This window comes from Dreissena polymorpha, chromosome 11, assembly GCF_020536995.1.
Source record: "Dreissena polymorpha isolate Duluth1 chromosome 11, UMN_Dpol_1.0, whole genome shotgun sequence".
Classification (NCBI taxonomy): Eukaryota; Metazoa; Mollusca; class Bivalvia; order Myida; family Dreissenidae; genus Dreissena; species Dreissena polymorpha.
The window spans coordinates 23,790,377-23,810,067 of record NC_068365.1 but is presented as its reverse complement, the minus strand read 5'-3'; the positions used below and the strand labels follow the sequence as shown (position 1 = coordinate 23,810,067).

Sequence of the window (19,691 nt, the reverse complement as noted above, 5' to 3'; positions counted from 1 at the left end):
AATATTAAAGATAGCATCTCGATATTTGGCATGCATGCATATCTCATGGAGCTGCACATTTTGAGTGGTGAAAGGTCAAGGTCATCCTTCAAGGTCAGATCAAATTTTGCAATATTGAAGATAGCAACTCGATATTTGGCACGCATGTTTATCTCAGCTGCACATTTTGAGTGGTTAAAGGTCAAGGTCATCATTCAGGGTCAAAGGTCAAATATATGGCTTCAAAGCGGCGCAGTAGGGGGCATTGTGTTTCAGGAACACAGCTCTTGTTTAGATTCTTAAAAGTCTTAATTGAAACTTAAAGGAGGAGTTGTAATGTGCAAGACACTATTCATCCACAGTGATCCACAGATTCTTGACTCATTTGCCCTTCGACATACCGTGTATGAAATTTCGGGAATATTAGTCAGATTTGTGACTTATCTCTTGTTGCATGTAGAGTATTTTTTGTAGTAGTAAATCTATTAATTGGATGCATGAAAACACATCATATTAAATATTAATAAACATAGTAAATTCCTTTTATTATCACTGACAAAAATAATGTTATACTCTGTTATTATTATTGTAATGTAGATAATAGCAAATGACTAATATTATTGATGGGATTTTACATGTCTCATTTGGTATTGCTTTGATGACTGTCATTCTTCAGTGCTTTAATTTTGTAGGTTGCTGGATATGTTAAGTGATGACGTTATAGCAGAACTGTCATCATACTACAGAAACATTGTGAGTAGAAAACAGCAATAATTTATTTTATCCCTGCTAACAAAGTTGTGTGAGGCTATACTGGAATTGTCCAGCATGTCATTTGGTTGCAAGGTAAGTCAGCTGGTCTGTAAGGCTGCACATGAGTAATTTGTGTCACCTTTGGAGTTTCAACTTGTAAACATCTATATTTTTTAGCTCGGCTGTTTTCGGAGAAAACCCCAGGTATTGTCATAGCCAGCGCGTCGTGTTGTACGCTGTTCGCGTCTTGCTAAAATCTTGACATTTTGCTCTAAAATCAATTTTCTTCCACCTGCAACTTTGAAATTTCATATGTAGATGCACCTACATCGTTTCATTTCCTAAAATTTAATCCAGCATGTGTAGAAATATAACAAGATATATAGCTCTACATTTCAAGAAAGGGAACTCATTTCTGTGTTGAATAAGACTGGGTTCATGAAAATCGCTGCCAAAATTGATGAAGTAATGGCTGTTCAAAGCGATGCAACCTGTTTTCGGGTGATTTCGAGTTGAATACCTTGTTATATATATATTTGATAGTGATTTTTTTTTTCTCCAGAAAAGTTGATTTTTCTTAATAATATGATAATTTATCATTCAAAATGATGTTTTCACTAATTAATATCATAGCCACACGCTAACCACCTGTGGTTTTAATTACACAATAACTAATTTGTTTGACACAGGATTATTTTATCCGAATTATGTATTCATTTTGTTACTTAAAAACAATTAAATGTTAAAATTTTCGTTTTCTTTATTTATATAAGATAAGAGTTTCTTTACATTGAACTTCAACAAACTTTTTAAATGAAGGGCCTATGTCTGATTAACAAGTTTTGCCAAAATAAAGTTAAAATGTAAGCTTTAAAAAAAAAGGTAATTTTCTAATAAAATAAACTACCGGTATGTGACGTCATGAAGGTCATTTAAACAATAGTTCAGCAAATCCTTTTTTTCCACCAGGAATTATTTCTCATATTTGACTTAAGTTAACTTGCCACAATTTTGTCATGGTAAAGTTAACAGCAGAGACCCATAGATGTGGGTAGTATAACAAAGCCAACAAACTACTGAAATTATTGATTGATAGTAACAGGACTGATTCACCCTAGTTCACACCAGTACTGGCAGTACTGTTTTGGAGCCAAAAAACATGCACACTTTTTATGCATTTAGGGGGAATATGTTGATTTGGACAATTAATGGTCACACTTTCATCATCTGCAGGAGGGAGTGGGCAATGTGAGCTGTGGATGAAATGCAACCATTTTTCTGCTGACAAAAAGGCAAACCAGTTATGACTGACTGTTTGGGATAATCAATAGGTCTATCTCAAACTCATCAGTCTAGGAATAACAGAATCAAAACAAATATAATCCCAGTGGCTGGGTTCACAAAACTTTTCATTGACAGTGAAGTCTATTTTACTTTATAAGTAGAAATGGCGCGGCCGACGGGTATCCACACACCGCAGCTTTTGACCCAGGGCTTAGATCAAAATTCGATATAATGTCGAACATATGCTCATAGCTACCATGTGTTTAAGTTTCAAGGTTCTAGTGCTCATAGTGTAGGAAGAGATAGTGGCCATGACGGACAGACGGTGGAGATAACCACATTATCCCCCCGCTCCAATTCGGAGTGTGGGGATGATGAAAGATTGATGTTTAAGTGACATTGATGTTACTTTTGGTGGAACCTAAATTAAATTTATTAAATTAAATTAATGACATTGATTATGGCTTGGTATGAAAACATCCAAAATTGAATGTTTGCGTGAACAGGGGGCCTGTTGCTTATGTCACAGTATTCTTTATATATTTTCTAGCTGAACTGAGCAATAAGAGCCCACTGTGAGCAATTGTGATATGACTTATTAAGGTAAATGATTATTTCTTCAAGAATTGTATAGTCTTCTACATATTGAAAATGGCTTGTATTAACTGATTGCAGATTCCAAATATGTCGAGAAGGCAGATCACACCATACGACGAGGGTCCAAGTAGGGATTATCTGCAATATTTGGCCTCAGAGATGCAGGATAGTATAGATTATCACCCACTGGGGACCTCACTTGAAAACAGAAAGGTGAAAGCCAAGAAAAAGAGGTCGAGAAATAAAAGTGGTATGGAGGAGACTGAAAAGGATCAGAGACGCCTGTCGGAATCTGACATCCCTGAAAGAGGTCTGGCAAGAAGGGTTTCAGAGAGTTCAGATGTGGCAGAAAAGAAAGGGATACCTGTCATAGCTGAGGATCTCTTAGTCTGTAAAAGAAACGATGTAAGTTTATAGTTATACCCGATGCAATATGAACAAGAAGAAGAATCATATTTGCGCACAATGTATACGAGGCTAAATACATACGAATATGAATGAAATTTGTGGACACCGATAAACCCTTCATATGCAATTATTTAGTTAAGAACTTATATGATTTAATAACAATGCTTTTGAGTTAAAAATGGAATTTAACCACAAGTTGAAAAGCCATGTATTAAAGCCATGTAATAAATCTTAACTTAAATCTTTATTTTACTATTCTCCACTGATAATCAGGGTAACTTAAAGTTTCCATATTATTTATTAGCAAGATCTTTCAAGAAAAGCTATAAACAACAACAACAATAATGACAACAACAATAGTAGTTGTTGTGGCAAAGCCCCCAGCTCTCCCAAAAGCCCTCTGCCTCACTCCCCCGGTAGTGATGTATGTACACACAGTCTGCGGGACATCATGAAAGAGGAGGAGACAAGACTGCAGTCATCTGTGAAGACTCCGAGGTTAAATTTGTAATGCTTACTTTATCATGATGCAAAAAAGCTACAATTATGACAACACTATTAATTCTCTCAGAAATGGTTTATACCTTTCGACAAAGCAATGTTGGAATTCAGTTTTCATGTATAACTTACATACAATTGTTAGCTTGCAGTCATGGTTATGGTAAGTCATAATATGTCATAGTTACCTGGTTTTTAATAGAAGAAAATGTAAAATTAAGACATACTAGTTGCTTATCAGTTGTGATAGATTTAATCATGTTTTCTGCAAAACTTATAATCCTGGTAATTAGATATTTTGGGGTATTGCATTAATCTGAAACTGGTTATTTCCAGTAAGTAACTTTAGTTTTCGACATTCAATGTGATTGAAACTTAGATGCCGCAATTTACATGGAAACCTCGATTGGGATTTTGTTTGGGGCAAGTTAGGTCAAAGATATGTTTTCTAAAAATAGGAAATGTTTCAGCTCAATAACTTACTAAAAGGAAATGGATTGATATATTTTAGTCAAAATTTGTATGTTAGTACATTAGCTTACATGCAGACCTAGCTTTGAATTACAATTGGTTCTAGTTAGATCAAGGTCACTGTTACCTGGTACTAACAATATTAAAATTGCAAGAAAGTGGTTTAAGGTCAATAACCGAAGTCATCAACCAATCTTAATGAACCTTTAAATATAGCACTGTCAGACCTAGCTTGGGCATTACATTTCAAACAGGGCAGGTCCATGTCAAGGTCTATGTTACTAAAAATAGACAAAAAAGGTTCCCGCTTAATAACTTGAGTATGGAAAGTGGAATTGTACATAAATTGTGCATTATTTAATTATGAAACTTCCATGCACACCTAGCTTTCATTATCTGCAAGTCAGGTTAAGACCAAGGTCACTGTTTCTGATAGAAAAACTTGGAGATATTGTGCTGAAGTTTTGTACATTAACGCTTACATGCAAGCCTATAGCTTGGAATTGCATTTGGGGCAAATTTGTTTGGACAGTCTAAGTCACTTTAAATAAAAATAGAAAAAATAGTTTGTGCCACAAAAGTTTGGAGGGAGGTATTGTGCCGTTTGTGTGTGTGTGTAGTTAGCTGATAGGCTGACCCAGCTTTGGATTGCACAATTATTTCAATTAACTTCTGGTTTTGTGGCATGGGCATATTTCTTGTTGCTGAGTGATTTTACTTTATGATGTCATAGTGGTACACATATAATGTTTCAATTTTCCAGAAAGCTTGTTCTCAATTATTCACAATCAAGCCCTTCCCTCTATTGTTCCCAGTGAAAGGAAGGGCAAGTTCTCTTGGAAAGATGTCAAGAAGCAGAAGCAGCAGAAACAGCAAGGCTCCAGTGGCTCTGTTGAGGGCCCTTGCTTGGAACGCCAGTCATCCGAGGCTAAGGATACTTTGAGGTCCCCACTGAGCCCATGGTAGGTGTCAACAAGCAGCCTGTGTGGTGTTTTATATGCGTCCAGATGCTTGAAAACTCCTTTGTAGGAACTTATTTTCCTAAAACCTTTAGTCATTTTTGACTGTGTTTGTTAAACAATAACATACTCTTATAAGCAGTGAATATTTACTTCTTATGCATTTGATGTGGGAAATGCATTCCTAGAATATAGTATGATGCACACTAGATATTTAGAATTTCACAATGCTATATATGAATATACCCGTTTTTATACAAAAATGGGAAATTGCACATGCCTTATGAAATTTAGTCTGTACTAAATGCTCTGCACAGGGGTTCAACTAGCAAGGAAGTGAAGTCTTTCCGCAGTCTAATGGTGGAGGACCAGAAGTCACACAGGGGTCCTCCTACAGTGGAGACAGCAACTGCAGTCAGACCTGTAACCATGGTGAAGGCACCCGTGTCAGGGGAGAGTAGCACTGGTCTCATGAAATCTGTCTCCAAAACTCAAGGACCAGTTGTCAGGTAAAGTAAGAACAGTGGTGTGTTTTGAGTAAGATTGATTGATTTAAAGCATTTGATAGAACAAACGTATAATTTTGAAGAGTATAATACAAAATATGTAGAAATTTGTGCCTAAGAATGTTATCTTTTTTATTTATCCCCTTGCCAAAGGCGGAGTGATATTGAATTGGACTTGCCCATCTGTCTGTCAGAAAACTTTGTAGAGCTATATGTCAGAAACTATATAAGATTTAACATGAAACTAAATAGGTGTATAGATATCAAGGAGGAGAATAGCCATGCTTAAGAACCACAACTCTTCGCTTTCTTGAATAAGAGTTGTTGCCCAGTGTTGTTTTTGTATAATGGAACTTTTTATGACTATATCTCAGATATGAATCTATAACACATTTCAACATGAAACTTTATGGGTGTCATTTTTGAAAAAAAAAAGAATAAGAACAGTTTTGCGTTGAATTTTTTAAACGATGCTAACCAATAAAATGTATTGATATTGTAATTCTTTTGTCATTGCTCAACAGCTGGGGCTTGCCTCTGAACCAAAAGGCCAAGACCAGCCCAAGGGTCGAGATCCAGTCTGAGGCCATCCCCACCCCCTGGGGCACAGTCTCAAGCCCAACCAGCCCCCAGTCGCCTGACAATGTCTGGATGGGAGGGGCTGCACAGAGCCCACCATCTAGGATGTGCAGCTTCTCAGAAATAGTGAAGGATGAGGAGGAGATGATACAGACACTGACAAAGGCTTCTAATAAACCTCTGTCTTTTATACAGGTATCAAGTGACCAAGGCCTCTAATAAACCACTGTCACTTATATTGGGATTAACTGACTTAGGCTTCAAATAAACCTCTGTCACTTATATAGGTATCTAGTGACTAAGGCCTCTAATAAACCACTGTCACTTATATAGGGATTAACTGACCAAAGCTTCAAATAAACCTCTGTCACTTATACAGGTATCAAGTGACCAAGGCCTCTAATAAACCACTGTCACTTATATAGGGATTAACTGACCAAAGCTTCAAATAAACCACTGTCACTTATCCAGGCATCAACTGACCAAGGCTTCAGATAAAGCTCTGTCATTTATACAGGTATCTCAGACACTGACCAAGGCTTCAAATAAACCTCTATCACTTATACAGGTATCAAGTGACCAATGCCTCTTATAAATCACCGTCTTTTATACAGGTATCAACTGACCAAACCAAGGCTTCAGATAAACCTCTGTCACTTAATTATACAGGTATCATGTTACCAATGCCTCTTATAAATCCCTGTCTTTTATACAGGTATCAACTGACCAAGGCATCAGATAAACCTCTGTCACTTATACAGGTATTTCGGACACTAACCAAGGCTTCAAATAAGCCTCTGTCACTTACACAGGTATCAAGTGACCAATGCCTCTTATAAATCTCTGTCTTTTATACATGTATCAACTGACCAAGACTTCAAATAAACCACCGTCACTTAAACAGGTATCTCCGACACTGACAAAGGATTCCAATAAACCACTGTCTTTTATACTGGTGTCTCAGACACTGACCAAGGCTTTCAATAAACCACTGTCACTTATACAGGTATCAAGTGACCAAGGCTTCCAATAATCCTCTGTCATTAATACAGGTATCAACTGACCAAGACCAATTATAAATCAGTCTTTTATACAGGTATCAACTGACTAAGGCTTCCAATAAACCGATGTCACTTATACAGGTATCTCAGACACTGACCAAGACTTCCAATAAACCATTGTCCATTATACAGATTACTGGTATCTCAGGCATTGACCAAGACTAACAATAAACCACTGTCACTTATACAGGTATCTCAGACACTGAACAAGTCTTTCAATAAACCACTGTCACTTTCCCAAGTAAAATGACTAAGGCTTCCAATTAGCAACCCTCACTTATACAGGTATTTCAGACACCAAGGCTTCCAAAAAAACATTCTCACTTATAGAGGCATCAGGACCAAGACTTCCAATAAACCACTGTCTTTTATATACTTATCAACTGACGGAGGCTTCCAATAAACCACTGTCACTTATGCAATGTATCAACTGACCAATGCTTCCAATAAATCACTGCCACCCATACAGGTATCATGGACAAGAAGGCTTCAATAAACCACTGTCACTAATACAGTTATCACGGAAAGGGTCGAGTTTAACAAGGGGGATAGTTGAAGTGGTTTGATAGCAATTACCAGCTCTTATTCATCAATTTTATTAGAAAAATGAAATTACATATAATGTGTTTGTTAATTAAATGTTTTTAATGAGGAGTTTTGATTTACATAAGTTTTGTAGGCCTGGTTATTTTTATGCCCCCGGATCGATAGATGGGGGGTTTATTATTTTTGGCCTGTCCGTCATTCTGTCTCAAAACTTTAAGGTTACAGTAAAGTTTTGCAATAACTTTTGAAATATTGAACATAGCAACTTGATATTTGGCATGCATGTGTATCTCGTGGAGCTGCACATTTTGAGTGGTGAAAGGTCAAGGTCATCCTTCAAGGTCAAAGGTAAAAAATTAATATATTAATGTTTTGCAATAACTTTTGAAATATTGAACATAGCAACTTGATATTTGGCATGCATGTGTATCTCATGGAGCTGCACATTTTGAGTGGTGAAAGGTCAAGGTCATCCTTCAAGGTCAAAGGCCAAAAATTTAAAACTTGATTATATTCAAGTTTTGCAATATAAACTTTTAAAATATTGAACATAGCAACTTGATATTTGGCATGCATGTGTATCTCATGGAGCTGCACATTTTAAGTGGTGAAAGGTCAAGGTCATCCTTCAAGGTCAAAGGTCGAAAATTTAAAACTTTAATATAGTAAAGTTTTGCAATAACTTTTGAAATATTGAACATAGCAACTTGATATTGGCATGCATGTGTATCTCATGGAGCTGCACATTTTGAGTGGTGAACAGTCAAGGTCATCCTTCAAGGTCAAAGGTAAAAAAAAAGCGGTACATTAGGGGGCATTGTGTTTCTGACAAACACATCTCTTGTTCCATGATAAATATACCATAAAGTTTAATATCTTACCTTTTATTGTATGGTAAAAAGTTGTACATTTAAAATCATTGAGATAAACACTTATTTACTCACTGTGATAAAATGATGTTTTTTTGTTCTCTCAGATGGAGGAGCAGGCAATACAGGACCTGCTACGTCACTACCAGGCTTCAAGCAATGTGGATGAGAGAATTACGGTAGAGCGGGTAGTCAGGCAGTCAGCTACACCGCTCTGGAAACGGGAGAGGCTTCAGTCTTCATGATCATCTCCTCGTGATCAAGTGCAACACTATGAAAGTGCCAAATGCTTCAGTAGCCATGAACTTTTTAAGCACATGTTTTGGTATAAAATGTCTTGTGTTGAAATGATCTAATAGACCTGATTTGGAACTCATACAAACATTTTGACATAAGAATTGAAGTAACTTTATTTTGAAGACAACACATAACCCCGTCAGTTTTATTTTCACTTGGTGTAAATGAGTGGAAAACCCAGTTTTTACGAACTCAAAACTATAAGGATGACGTCAGATATGGGATTGCTAGGTTCCTAGTATGATAGCTGCTGTGTCATCCGAAGAAATAATCTTAACAATGTTGCAATCTTAAATTACACTTAAAAAAAAATCTATTTGTTTTATGTTGAGTATATCAACATTTTTACTTAAGGTATTTCATTTACTTGATGCAATTATACTGTTAAAAAATCAACTTAATTTTTTTGTGCAGAAGATGTCATTACATTTTTTAGCCAAGTTAACTTATTTAAAAGTACTTTTGACCCTTTCTATATACCAGCCTCAAGCAATCAATATCTTTGTAGTCATACATTTTTGTTAGAAAACCAATTCCATCTCAATCTCCAGCTTTTGGCAATCTGTTTCTTGTGTTTATTGTCATTAAAAACGTCTGTTTTCAGTTCTGGGTGCATTATTTTGTCCCATCAAAACAGATGTTTATTGCTAATATATTCTTGCATGCATCTTTTTCCGCAATCTTTACATATTTGCTAAAATGACACATATTTGCTAAAATGACATAGTTAAGTAATTCAACTAATTGTCCTTGCCATATGATTTGTTACAAACGTATTTTCATTCATTATTTATAAAATCATTCATAAAAATATTTAGTATTACACATGTATTGTTATATTTCATAACTGTATTGATGGTTCATTTTATTCTTGAACCTTGTGGTTCACTTTTTTGGTATTCCGGTAGTTTTGAAAAGAGTAAATTGGTAGCATACTATCATAAATTACCATTATTTATTAGTGCAGGGTTTAATTTGTTATTTTCATGATTGCATTTTTATGGGTACACTAAATTGCATTTCATTTCAATAGCTGTAAACTGCCAATTCTCCATTGCTTTAATTGAACGACTTGTCTATTTGTAAAGTTACATATTTCGGTATATTATGATTTGCAGGCTTCATGTATAGGAATATTCTGCAATCTATTTTACAGAAATGCTTGCTTATACCACCCCCCTCCCAAAATTTGCAAATATATTTTAAATAATATCAACCAGATCACTTTTGTTTGTTTGTTAATTGTGATATGGCAATTTATATATTGTTGATAAATATGTCTGGTTTTATCTGTGTATATCTGAATATTGTTTTTTGATCTTACATATTATAAGCTGACATGTGTATAAAATATTATACATTTAAAGTTTGGCATATTGAGAAAATATTTGTGCTGTATGTATTTGTAATTATTTGATTTAGCTATTATTTATGCTATACATGTACACTACAGATATGTAGTTGATATTCAGTTGTAGTGCTTCTAGTCATTGTGGTAATACAATGATTGGCAGTATCTATTTGATACCTTTAACATATAGCTAATATTTATTAGGAAGCAGTTAATCAACTCCTCTTTTTATTGGCTCACATTTTTTTTATCCTATTGTGTTAAATGTATGTCATAAAGTCAGTGTATGTTCATAAGAAAATATTTATATAAGGATTGGGTATGATATTAGTTTATCTTCATCACATCTAGATGTGTTGATAAAGCGTCAAATTCAGTAAACAATTGATTTGTAAATAACTAAATGACTGTAAAGGCAATAACCTATTGTCATTATGTATGATAATTGTTTACATAAATCATGGACGTCTCATTGAAACTAGTTCATGGTCATTATTTATGATAACTGTTTATGTAAATCATATATTTCTCATTGAAACTAGTTCATGATCATTACTGGTGATCAGTATCATATGTTAATAATGTCTGTCTACCTTTTAAACCAAATTTTTAACACGTTGGGTAATGAGGTTTTCAGTTTGATTTGGACACAGGGATGATCATGTAGTAGTAGCAATATATTAATTAATGGATATCAAAAGTAGTACTGTTTTTAATGTATATATTAAATTGTACCTGTTGATGATGCATACCTATGCGTTACTTTGGTGCAAGGTTACTAATGAGTAAAATAAACAAAAAATCTTCATAGAATTGTGTCTGTTTACCAACATTTTAATTTTATCCACACCCAAGACCTGACTTGATTTTCTAAGAATGCTCACATCTGTACTTGAAATGTACAGATGTGAAAATTCAAGAAGAAACTTAAGTTTAAATTCTGACATCGCAAAACTAACAAAATGTATAAGTATTCTTGGACTAGAGTAACAACAACGGTAGCTACTTGTAAATTCACATAATTTTATTTGCAAATATCCTCCTGTTACCGCATATTGAGCGGTCAAGGAAACAGATAACAGAATTTCCGAATAAATGCACACAATGCAACAATACATGATTTAACGTCAAAGACTTATTTAATTCCTTTAAATCCATGTCAAAAGTGTTTTTTTTACAGCGTGATTAATCACTCAAAGCCGATTCCATACACACCCGGAATAAAATTCACTACAAGTTTCTGTTCTATGGGTCATTCTTCTTTTGAGCAACATGAGCACATAAAAGTGCTCAAGAATTTAACAAGCACAAATGTTCAACATTTGTTCAAATAAATTTCAGCTTATATGTCACTATTAAAAGATGGCCTGAAATAAACATCCAATAAGGACAGGGTATTTAACCACTGAACATGTGTATATTACCTGACGCGATGTGTGCGCAACGTTTTAATGCTAAAATTGTTCATGCAACATTTTCTGAGAATCAGGAGAAAGTTAAAAAAAAATAAATAAATGAAAGCCTTCTGTTAACATTAGTGCATTTGTCTGCTTTACCTTGTACTTTATATGGAAATTAACTTAAGAGGATCAATTATGGAAAATGGATAAATTTGTATTATTTTAGTTAAAGTAAGATTTTGACTTAAATATGACCGCAGGCAGCAGCAAGAAGGCTTATAGCACCCTCAAGACCCTCCCGAAGACCAGTCAGCCCAATGCCAGTGTTATATCCGACACTGACGGGGAATCTCCTTACCGATACTGCTGCAGTCCTAAACAGATGGAGTGAATACTGCATTGACATCTACAACTATCCACTTTAACCAGACTCCAGTCAACAATCCCAGACCAGAAGCGGATGAAGAAAGTCAGCCCATACAGAGGTGGAAGAGGCAGTGGGAAGTTCTAAAGCAGAACAATCTCCGGGAGTGGATAACGTCCCTTCCGAGCTGATTAAGCATGGAGGAGAGACTGCAGCAATGATGGCACTATGCCAAAAGATCTGGGAGGAGAAGAAGTGACCCAAGGAGTGGACCCAGTCACTGGTAATATCCCTACCGAAAAAGGGCAACCTCAAGTTGCGGGTGAATTACTGCATCATCAATCAATCAATTGAAAAGTAAGGCTGATGAACTGCTGGCCAAAGAGCAGGCTGGATGCAGAGCTGGGCGGAGCACAGTGGAACAGATATTCAACTGCAGAATCATCACTAAGAAACAACTGCAACACCAATGTTAGCTCTTTCATAACTTAATTGCATTAAAGAAAGCTTCCATCTGTGTGTTTCATGATGGCCTATGGCATGTAATGAGATGGTTCAAAATTGACGAAGGGCTGGCGCAAGTCATTCAAGAACTCAACAGTAAGTGCAGTACTTCTCAACAGACAGCAGGGGGACCTCTTCAGGACATCAGTGGATGTCTGCTCTCTCCCATCAACATTTTTCTTGAGAAGATACTAGTAATGCAGGAGACTCCATGACCATCACACCTCTATCTCTATCAGTGAAAACCCCATCTCCAAATATAGATTCGCTGATGACATTGACTTCATGGGTGACACCAGTAGTGAACTTCAAGATCTCACCAACAGAGCAAGAGCTTACGGGAGGGAGGTCAGCACGGAAAAGCCGAAGATCATGGTGAACAGCACAACCAACACCAGTGCAGTAATCACAATGAACAGCAAGAAGCTAGAAGAAGTGACCAGCTTCAAGTACTTCGGCAAAACCCTATCCAAGGATCGCTGAGTTCCGTATAAGAATTGCCATGGCGACCGCAGCGATTGCCAGACTGAGCTGGTTGTGGACAAGCAGTTCCATCAGCTTTCCCACCAAGTACAGGCTCTACAAGTCACTCGTAGTCTCCATCCTACTCTAAGGCTGATAGACCTTGATGCTTCACGCGGACACAGAACGCAGAATACAGGCATTTGAACATAAATGTCTCAAAAGACTGCTCCGCATCTCCTATACGGAGCACAAGACCAACGAGTACGTCCTGAACATGACTGCAACACTTGTTGGTCCACAAGAGCCCCTACTGGTGACTGTCAAACGATGAAAGATGGCCTTGTTTGGACGCGTCACAAGACACTACTTTCTTTGTAAGACTGTTCTCCAGGGCACGCTAGAGGGAGGTAAACGGCAAGGCCGTCAGAAGAAAAGCTGACTGGACAATGTAAGAGTGGACATCCCTTCCAATGGATGAATTACTCTCAGTAGCATAGAACAGACCTGACTGGAGAAGGATTTATGTATCTTCATCCCTTATTTCCCTTATTTCCCCCCAACAGCCACACCGGCCAAGGGATTGATGATGATGATGATGATGAAGATTTTGAAACGCAATTATACCTTTTTTTCCTCATTTCGGTTGTGTTTGTTTTTGTTTTCAAGGGACGTTTTGTCAGTTATGCAAAATACTAGAAGTATATGCCTGTGACGTCATCACGAGAGCCTCGTTTTTAATATAAACAAAACGATTCATACCAGGAGACGATCAATATAAGGGAACTGTACAATATGTTAATTCTGTCCCCCCAACATATTCAGAGGCAAGCCCCAGATGAGAAAATTAAGTTCTCCCAGTGTAATTAATGACCTGACCATAATTGGTTGAATGCAGCAAAAACTTATTAAGTCCAGTTATACACACTTAAATATATTGACATATTAAACATTAGCATGTCTATCAGTAGTATGGGCCCTCTTTATGAATACATTTGAATTTTAAAAGTGATTTTTTTTTTACAAAATATGTTATATGTCAATCTATAGGTAAATTTGTATTCTTGGGCATAGCAACCAAAACTGCATTTTAAGGTAGTGCACCTCTAATGGGCACATATCCAAATATAATCTAATTAATTATTTTCTTAATCAGCATCATTTCACTGAACTACATGCAAATTTGTAGGTAGGCTTTCCATGCTTTTAAAAAAAATATACCGAATTTTTCAAAACCACCCCCACGCTCGGCTTTTGTCCAGTTTATTTTCACCCCTGGGGTATATAAAAGTTCCATAATTCATTCAAATTTCCAAATATGGGCATGCAGTTGGTGTGTACAGATGCTGTAAAGGTGTTTAAAGTTTAAACAAGATGAAATAAGTATTCTTTTACAGACATTTATTTTTTACAAATTTTTATCTATGGAAGAGCACCATGAAATGTAAGTGATTTCAGCCAAGTAAAAATTGGGTCGGTTAAAAACAAAGTGTCATAAAATTCAAAATAGTATCATTTAAGTCATATTTTAAACTTAGTTTTTATAGAAACACTATATACAGCAAAAATACCAAGAACTAGACAGATTTACCGTTTACTTTTTGAAATAAAAATAAAAATGCAACATGCATGGTTCGTATTTTCAACAGTAAATCACCCAATTTCGCCATAACGTTGTTTTAATTTTAATAATTGAAAAATGTGCATAAAAATTGCAACATATTTAACAATAAATATAGCTTATATGCCATATTAAATCAAATTACGTTAGAAAATAAATAAAACGCGTCGCAAAAAAGTATACGTCGTCGGCAGGATTCGAACCTGCGCGGGAATATCCCAAAAGAATTCTAGTCTATCGCCTTAACCACTAGGCTACGGCACCTAATAGTAGGCTCTTCAACCTTCGAAGAAATCGCGGGAAATCATTAGAGGTGCACTACCTTAATTGGCGTTTTGACAAAATACTGGCTAGAGTTAGCTTCCTGTTGTAATCTGTATCGTGTACAATGTTTCTTATAATATTGGCCCTTCTGATTGGTTGCTAAGGATTGTTAGAATGACTGACTTACTTGACTTATATCTTGCGACTCCTATAGGAGCAACAACACCACGCAAAAGCACTCTGTTCTGGGCTGTTCTCTTAAGCCGGGTCCATGTCATTCCGGCATCCTTCACTTCGCTCTCAACTGACCTTCTCCACGACTGTTTGGGCCGTCCCACTTTCCTTTTTATACGCCCGTCTATGACGGGACGTATTATGGTATACCCCGCGTCCGTCCGTCCGTCTGTTAATGTCGTACGCTACGTCAAATATCCTTTGACAGATTTTCTTTAAATTTTAACACAATCTTAATATTGATAAACCCTGATCCCCTTTCGTTTTTGACGGAATTCTGAATTGTCGTTCCAGAGTTATGGGACTTTGTTCGTCAAAATTTCGTGATTTCATTGAATGTCCTACTGTAGCTATATAAAAATGTTAAAGTTGTTATAACTTTGGTATGCTTGGACCTAGAGTCTTGAAACTTGACATGAAGGTTGGCCAGAACTAGTAAGTAACCACTGGACATTTCAAGGTCATTCATTTGAAGGTCAAGGTCACTGTGACCTTGAATGTAAAAATGTTAAAGTTGTTATAACTTTGGTATGCTTGGACCTAGAGTCTTGAAACTTGACATGAAGGTTGGCCAGAACTAGTAAGTAACCCCTGGACATTTCAAGGTCATTCATTTGAAGGTCAAGGTCACTGTGACCTTGAATGTAAAAATGTTAAAGTTCTTATTTCATGTTATAACTTTAGTATGCTTGTACCTAGAGTCTTCAAACTTGAAATAAAGATTGGCCAGTACTAGAAGATGACCATTGGTCATTTCAATGTCATTCATTTGAAGGTCAAGGTCACTGTGACCTTAAATGTTAAAATGTTAAAATTGTTATAACTTTGGTATGCTTGGACATAGAGTCTTCAAACTTGACATGAAGGTTTGCAAGCACACTTAGATGACCACTGGTCATTTCAAGGTCATTCATTCTAAGGTCAAGGTCACTGTGACCTTAAATGTTATTGTTGTTCATGTATCCTACCGTAGCTCAAATATCCCCCGATGGATTTTTTATACGCCCGTCTATGACGGGACGTATTATGGTATACCCCGCGTCCGTCTGTCCGTCCGTCCGTCCGTCCGTCTGTTAATGTCGTACGCTACGTCAAATATCCTTTGACAGATTTTCTTCAAATTTTAACACAATCTTAATATTGATAAACCCTGATCCCCTTTCGTTTTTGACGGAATTCTGAATTGTCGTTCCAGAGTTATGGGACTTTGTTCGTCAAAATTTCGTGATTTCATTGAATGTCCTACTGTAGCTCAAATATCCTTCGATGGATTTTTTTCAAATTTCAACACAATCTTAATATTGATAAACCCTGATCCCCTTTCGTTTTTGACGGAATTCTGAATTGTCGTTCCAGAGTTATGGGACTTTGTTCGTCAAAATTTCGTGATTTCCATGCTCATGTACTTATAAAATAAACCATGTATTCAAATACAAATAAACTGAAGTAAAAAAATGATTCAAAGGGTTATTTATTACCTTACTACTTCATTGGCGAACGACGGGCGTATCATGCGCTCATGGCGCAGCTTTTATTCCCTGTGGGTTCCAGTCTAGTGCTTGCCTTGTGACGTTGCCGACTGGTTCTCAAAGTGTGTGACTTATCCACTCCCATTTTCTTTTTTTGATGTCCTGTCCAATGGGATTTATGTCCATGTCATTCCGGCATCCTTCACTTCGCTCTAAACTGACCTTCTCCACGACTGTTTGGGCCATCCCACTTTCCTTTTTCCCTGTGGGTTCCAGTCTAGTGCTTGCCTTGTGACGTTGCTGATTGGTTCTCAAAGTGTGTGACTTATCCACTCCCATTTTCTTTTTTTGATGTCCTGTCCAATGGGATTCTGGTTGGTTCTGCTCCATAGGTCTTTTAGAAATCTTCTCAGGCCACCTGATGTTGGAAATGTGGCCCAACCCAGAGGGGGTAATCATGTGATTATCAAGATTGCGACGTTCATGCGGAGCAGGACACAAAACTCGTCCGCTCGTATTGAGGATTGAAATCTTGAAAAGACGAGTGAATTTCTCTAAAGCTCTCGTCCTACATGACGAGTGAAAAAAGCTAATGTTGAAATATGTTTTTTCTGACCAGTACGACTCTTTTTCATTAAATAAAATCATTTTCTTAAAGCATATCTATTCCGAAAGTAGAACACGATTGAACCGGAAATTGTAATTGTAAATTTCATACAGCAGGTGCATGTTGTTATGCGTAACTGTCAGTGTCCAGAGTGAATATTGGCTTTTAGGTGTAAACTTTTCGCGTGCATGTTGACAGGGAACCATCCGACTGCATTCACTCTTAGTATTAGTATTTTAAAGAATTATTTAACCGCAAAATAAATTTTTAAACCAGTCTGCATTTCGTCTGAAAAATGTCTGACAAACAAGCGTTCTTTACAGGGGACGGGGGCAATATTCAAACGTCCGTTCTTTTGTGATCAGCTGGCATGAATAACTGAGTAAGCAGCATTTTAGCAGTGATATAGGAAACTTTATTAGTCATATCAGCCCTTTGCAATCTTTATTTCATACATATTTGAAGAACGAGTGCATGTGTTTGCAGGACGAGTGAACATTTTAATGCACTCATCCTTCAGGACGAGTGCAGTTAAGAAATATTTTTGTCCCCTGCCGAGGCCGGTATTTTCCGCCGTTTTATACCCTTTAATAAATTGTTATATTTTTTAAATTCCGCTTACTTTCCAGACATATTAGCAAGAAAGTTACTGGAGTTTATTTCATAGTAATATTCGCTCTATATCTCAACTTTACGAGGAGTGAAATTTCTTAGTGGGATGACCTAATTTGGGCTCCACTAAGAAAATTTGCGCGGAGTAAAGTCGAGATACAAAGCGAATTTAAATACGAAATAAACACTTATCACTTAATTACTGATACAACTGGAAAGTGAGTGTCGTTAAAAATTTAAACAAGAGTAATAAAGGGTATAAAACGGCGAAAAATAAAAGTCTCGGCGTGGACGTCGCCATCTTGACTATCACGTGATTATCCCCTCTGGGCCCAACCACTTGTTGACAAATGTCTGTATCTTGTTGGTGATGGTTTTGGTAACCCAGCTGTTTCAGACCCATAGAGGAGGACTGCTTTTACGTTGGTGTTAAAGATGCCGATGACCTGGTCATAATTGGTTGAATGTAGCCTGCACTTAAGTCTTGTGTCAACCACAAGTTTGGACATTCTGTGTTAGTTCAGGGCCGTACCCAGAAAATGTTGACTGGGGGGGCCCAAACGGGGAGGGTGCGGGAGGGGCAACCCCCCCCCCCCCCCCCCCCCCCCCCGAATAGATTTTTTTATTAGGCACTGTTCAAGGTGAATTTTAATGCATATAGAAACATATGTTGTGTTATAATTTTATGGATATATAACAAGTAAATCAGCACCTTTCTGAAGTCTAAAGCTTTAACCATTACGGGCCGTCCATAAAGTTTGTTACGCTCCAGGTAGGGGGAGGGTGAGTAAGAAAGTGACAGTTTGTGACATGGGGAGGGGAGTCAGGCCATGTGTGATTTCACACATTTATTAAAAAAAATGTATAATTTATTTATTATTTCTTTAGTAGAATTTAAAAATAATTTTCAAAAAATTGTGAAACATTTGAATTAGTTTTATGTCAAAATAAGACGAATTGCGTATCTCCTGATTCTGTTGTTCGAATGTTCAATAGGCAACTTGGCTGGGCCGGCTTATTGAATAGGCACAACCTCCACACAGATTTCAATGACGAAATAATTGGACTGTTCCATTTTTAGTTAGTAAAGGGTTGAAAGAAAATCTAAATTATAATTTCGTTTTTATTAGAGGTTAACACGTGGATAAATATTCATACTGCTCATCGTAACAATCCTACAGTTATAAAAGCCTGTAATGTGAAATGTCTTTTACCGGTAAGTGAAATTTTAATACGGTTTAATAGTGAATTGAGTTTTAGATTAAAATTAAATTAAGTATTAATTAAAAAAAAAATGTTCGAAAGTGTGAGTTTGTGACGTACTTTAGGGAAGGGGGCTCCAATATTTTGTAACAGTTTGTGACATGTCGAGGTAAAAATGGTAAAAAAAAGCGTGACATGCTTTATCAACGACCTCTTGGTGTGAAATTCACACACATGTTTAAAGCTTTAGATTTCAGAAATGTATTACACTTTATAAAGAAGTTAAAGCATCCTTCTGAAACTAAAAAACCTTTATTATGAAATTTAACATAAAGTATGACTGCGGAGGTGGTTTGATTTCAAAGAGAAAATACTACTATAGTTGTATGTCAGAAACTACCATATAACCTACTAGTATTTTCTCTTTGAAATCAAACCTCCTCTATATAAATTTTCAAAGTTAATTCATTATAAAATGTTTATCATCTACAAGACAGATTTCACAGAAATGTTTAATAAGCTATGACTCTAGAGGAGGTTTGAATTCAAAAGAGAAAACACTATTATCGTTCAGACCTACGACCTTCTGTATCAGTTTCATCCATTCGCTGTTTCTCTTTCCTTGTCCAATCAAAAGACGTGTTACACCCACCATCAAAAGATGAAGCATTGAGCACAATGGGTAATTGACAGATCGGGGATGTTTCTACAAGGTGATAAGAAAACAATGCCTAGGGGCTTATCTCCACTGGCGAGTAAATTAGCGCTAATCCCCTTGTGTATCAGGGGCAAT

The 19,691-nt window shown here is 36.5% G+C and overlaps 1 protein-coding gene across 2 annotated transcripts in view; it reads left to right on the top strand.

The window, feature by feature from the left end:
• Positions 1-11,281, top strand: part of LOC127851621 (inhibitor of Bruton tyrosine kinase-like) — a 54,574-nt gene extending 43,293 nt beyond the window's left edge. For both annotated transcript variants that reach the window (XM_052385446.1, XM_052385445.1), the window contains 7 exons: positions 672-732; positions 2,692-3,018; positions 3,326-3,519; positions 4,806-4,952; positions 5,267-5,458; positions 5,980-6,229; positions 8,618-11,281. In XM_052385446.1, coding sequence (XP_052241406.1) covers positions 672-732; positions 2,692-3,018; positions 3,326-3,519; positions 4,806-4,952; positions 5,267-5,458; positions 5,980-6,229; positions 8,618-8,755 — 1,309 coding nt within the window. In that variant the 3' untranslated portion in view covers positions 8,756-11,281. The remainder of the gene's footprint in view (positions 1-671; positions 733-2,691; positions 3,019-3,325; positions 3,520-4,805; positions 4,953-5,266; positions 5,459-5,979; positions 6,230-8,617) is intronic.
• Positions 11,282-19,691: the final 8,410 nt, after the last annotated feature.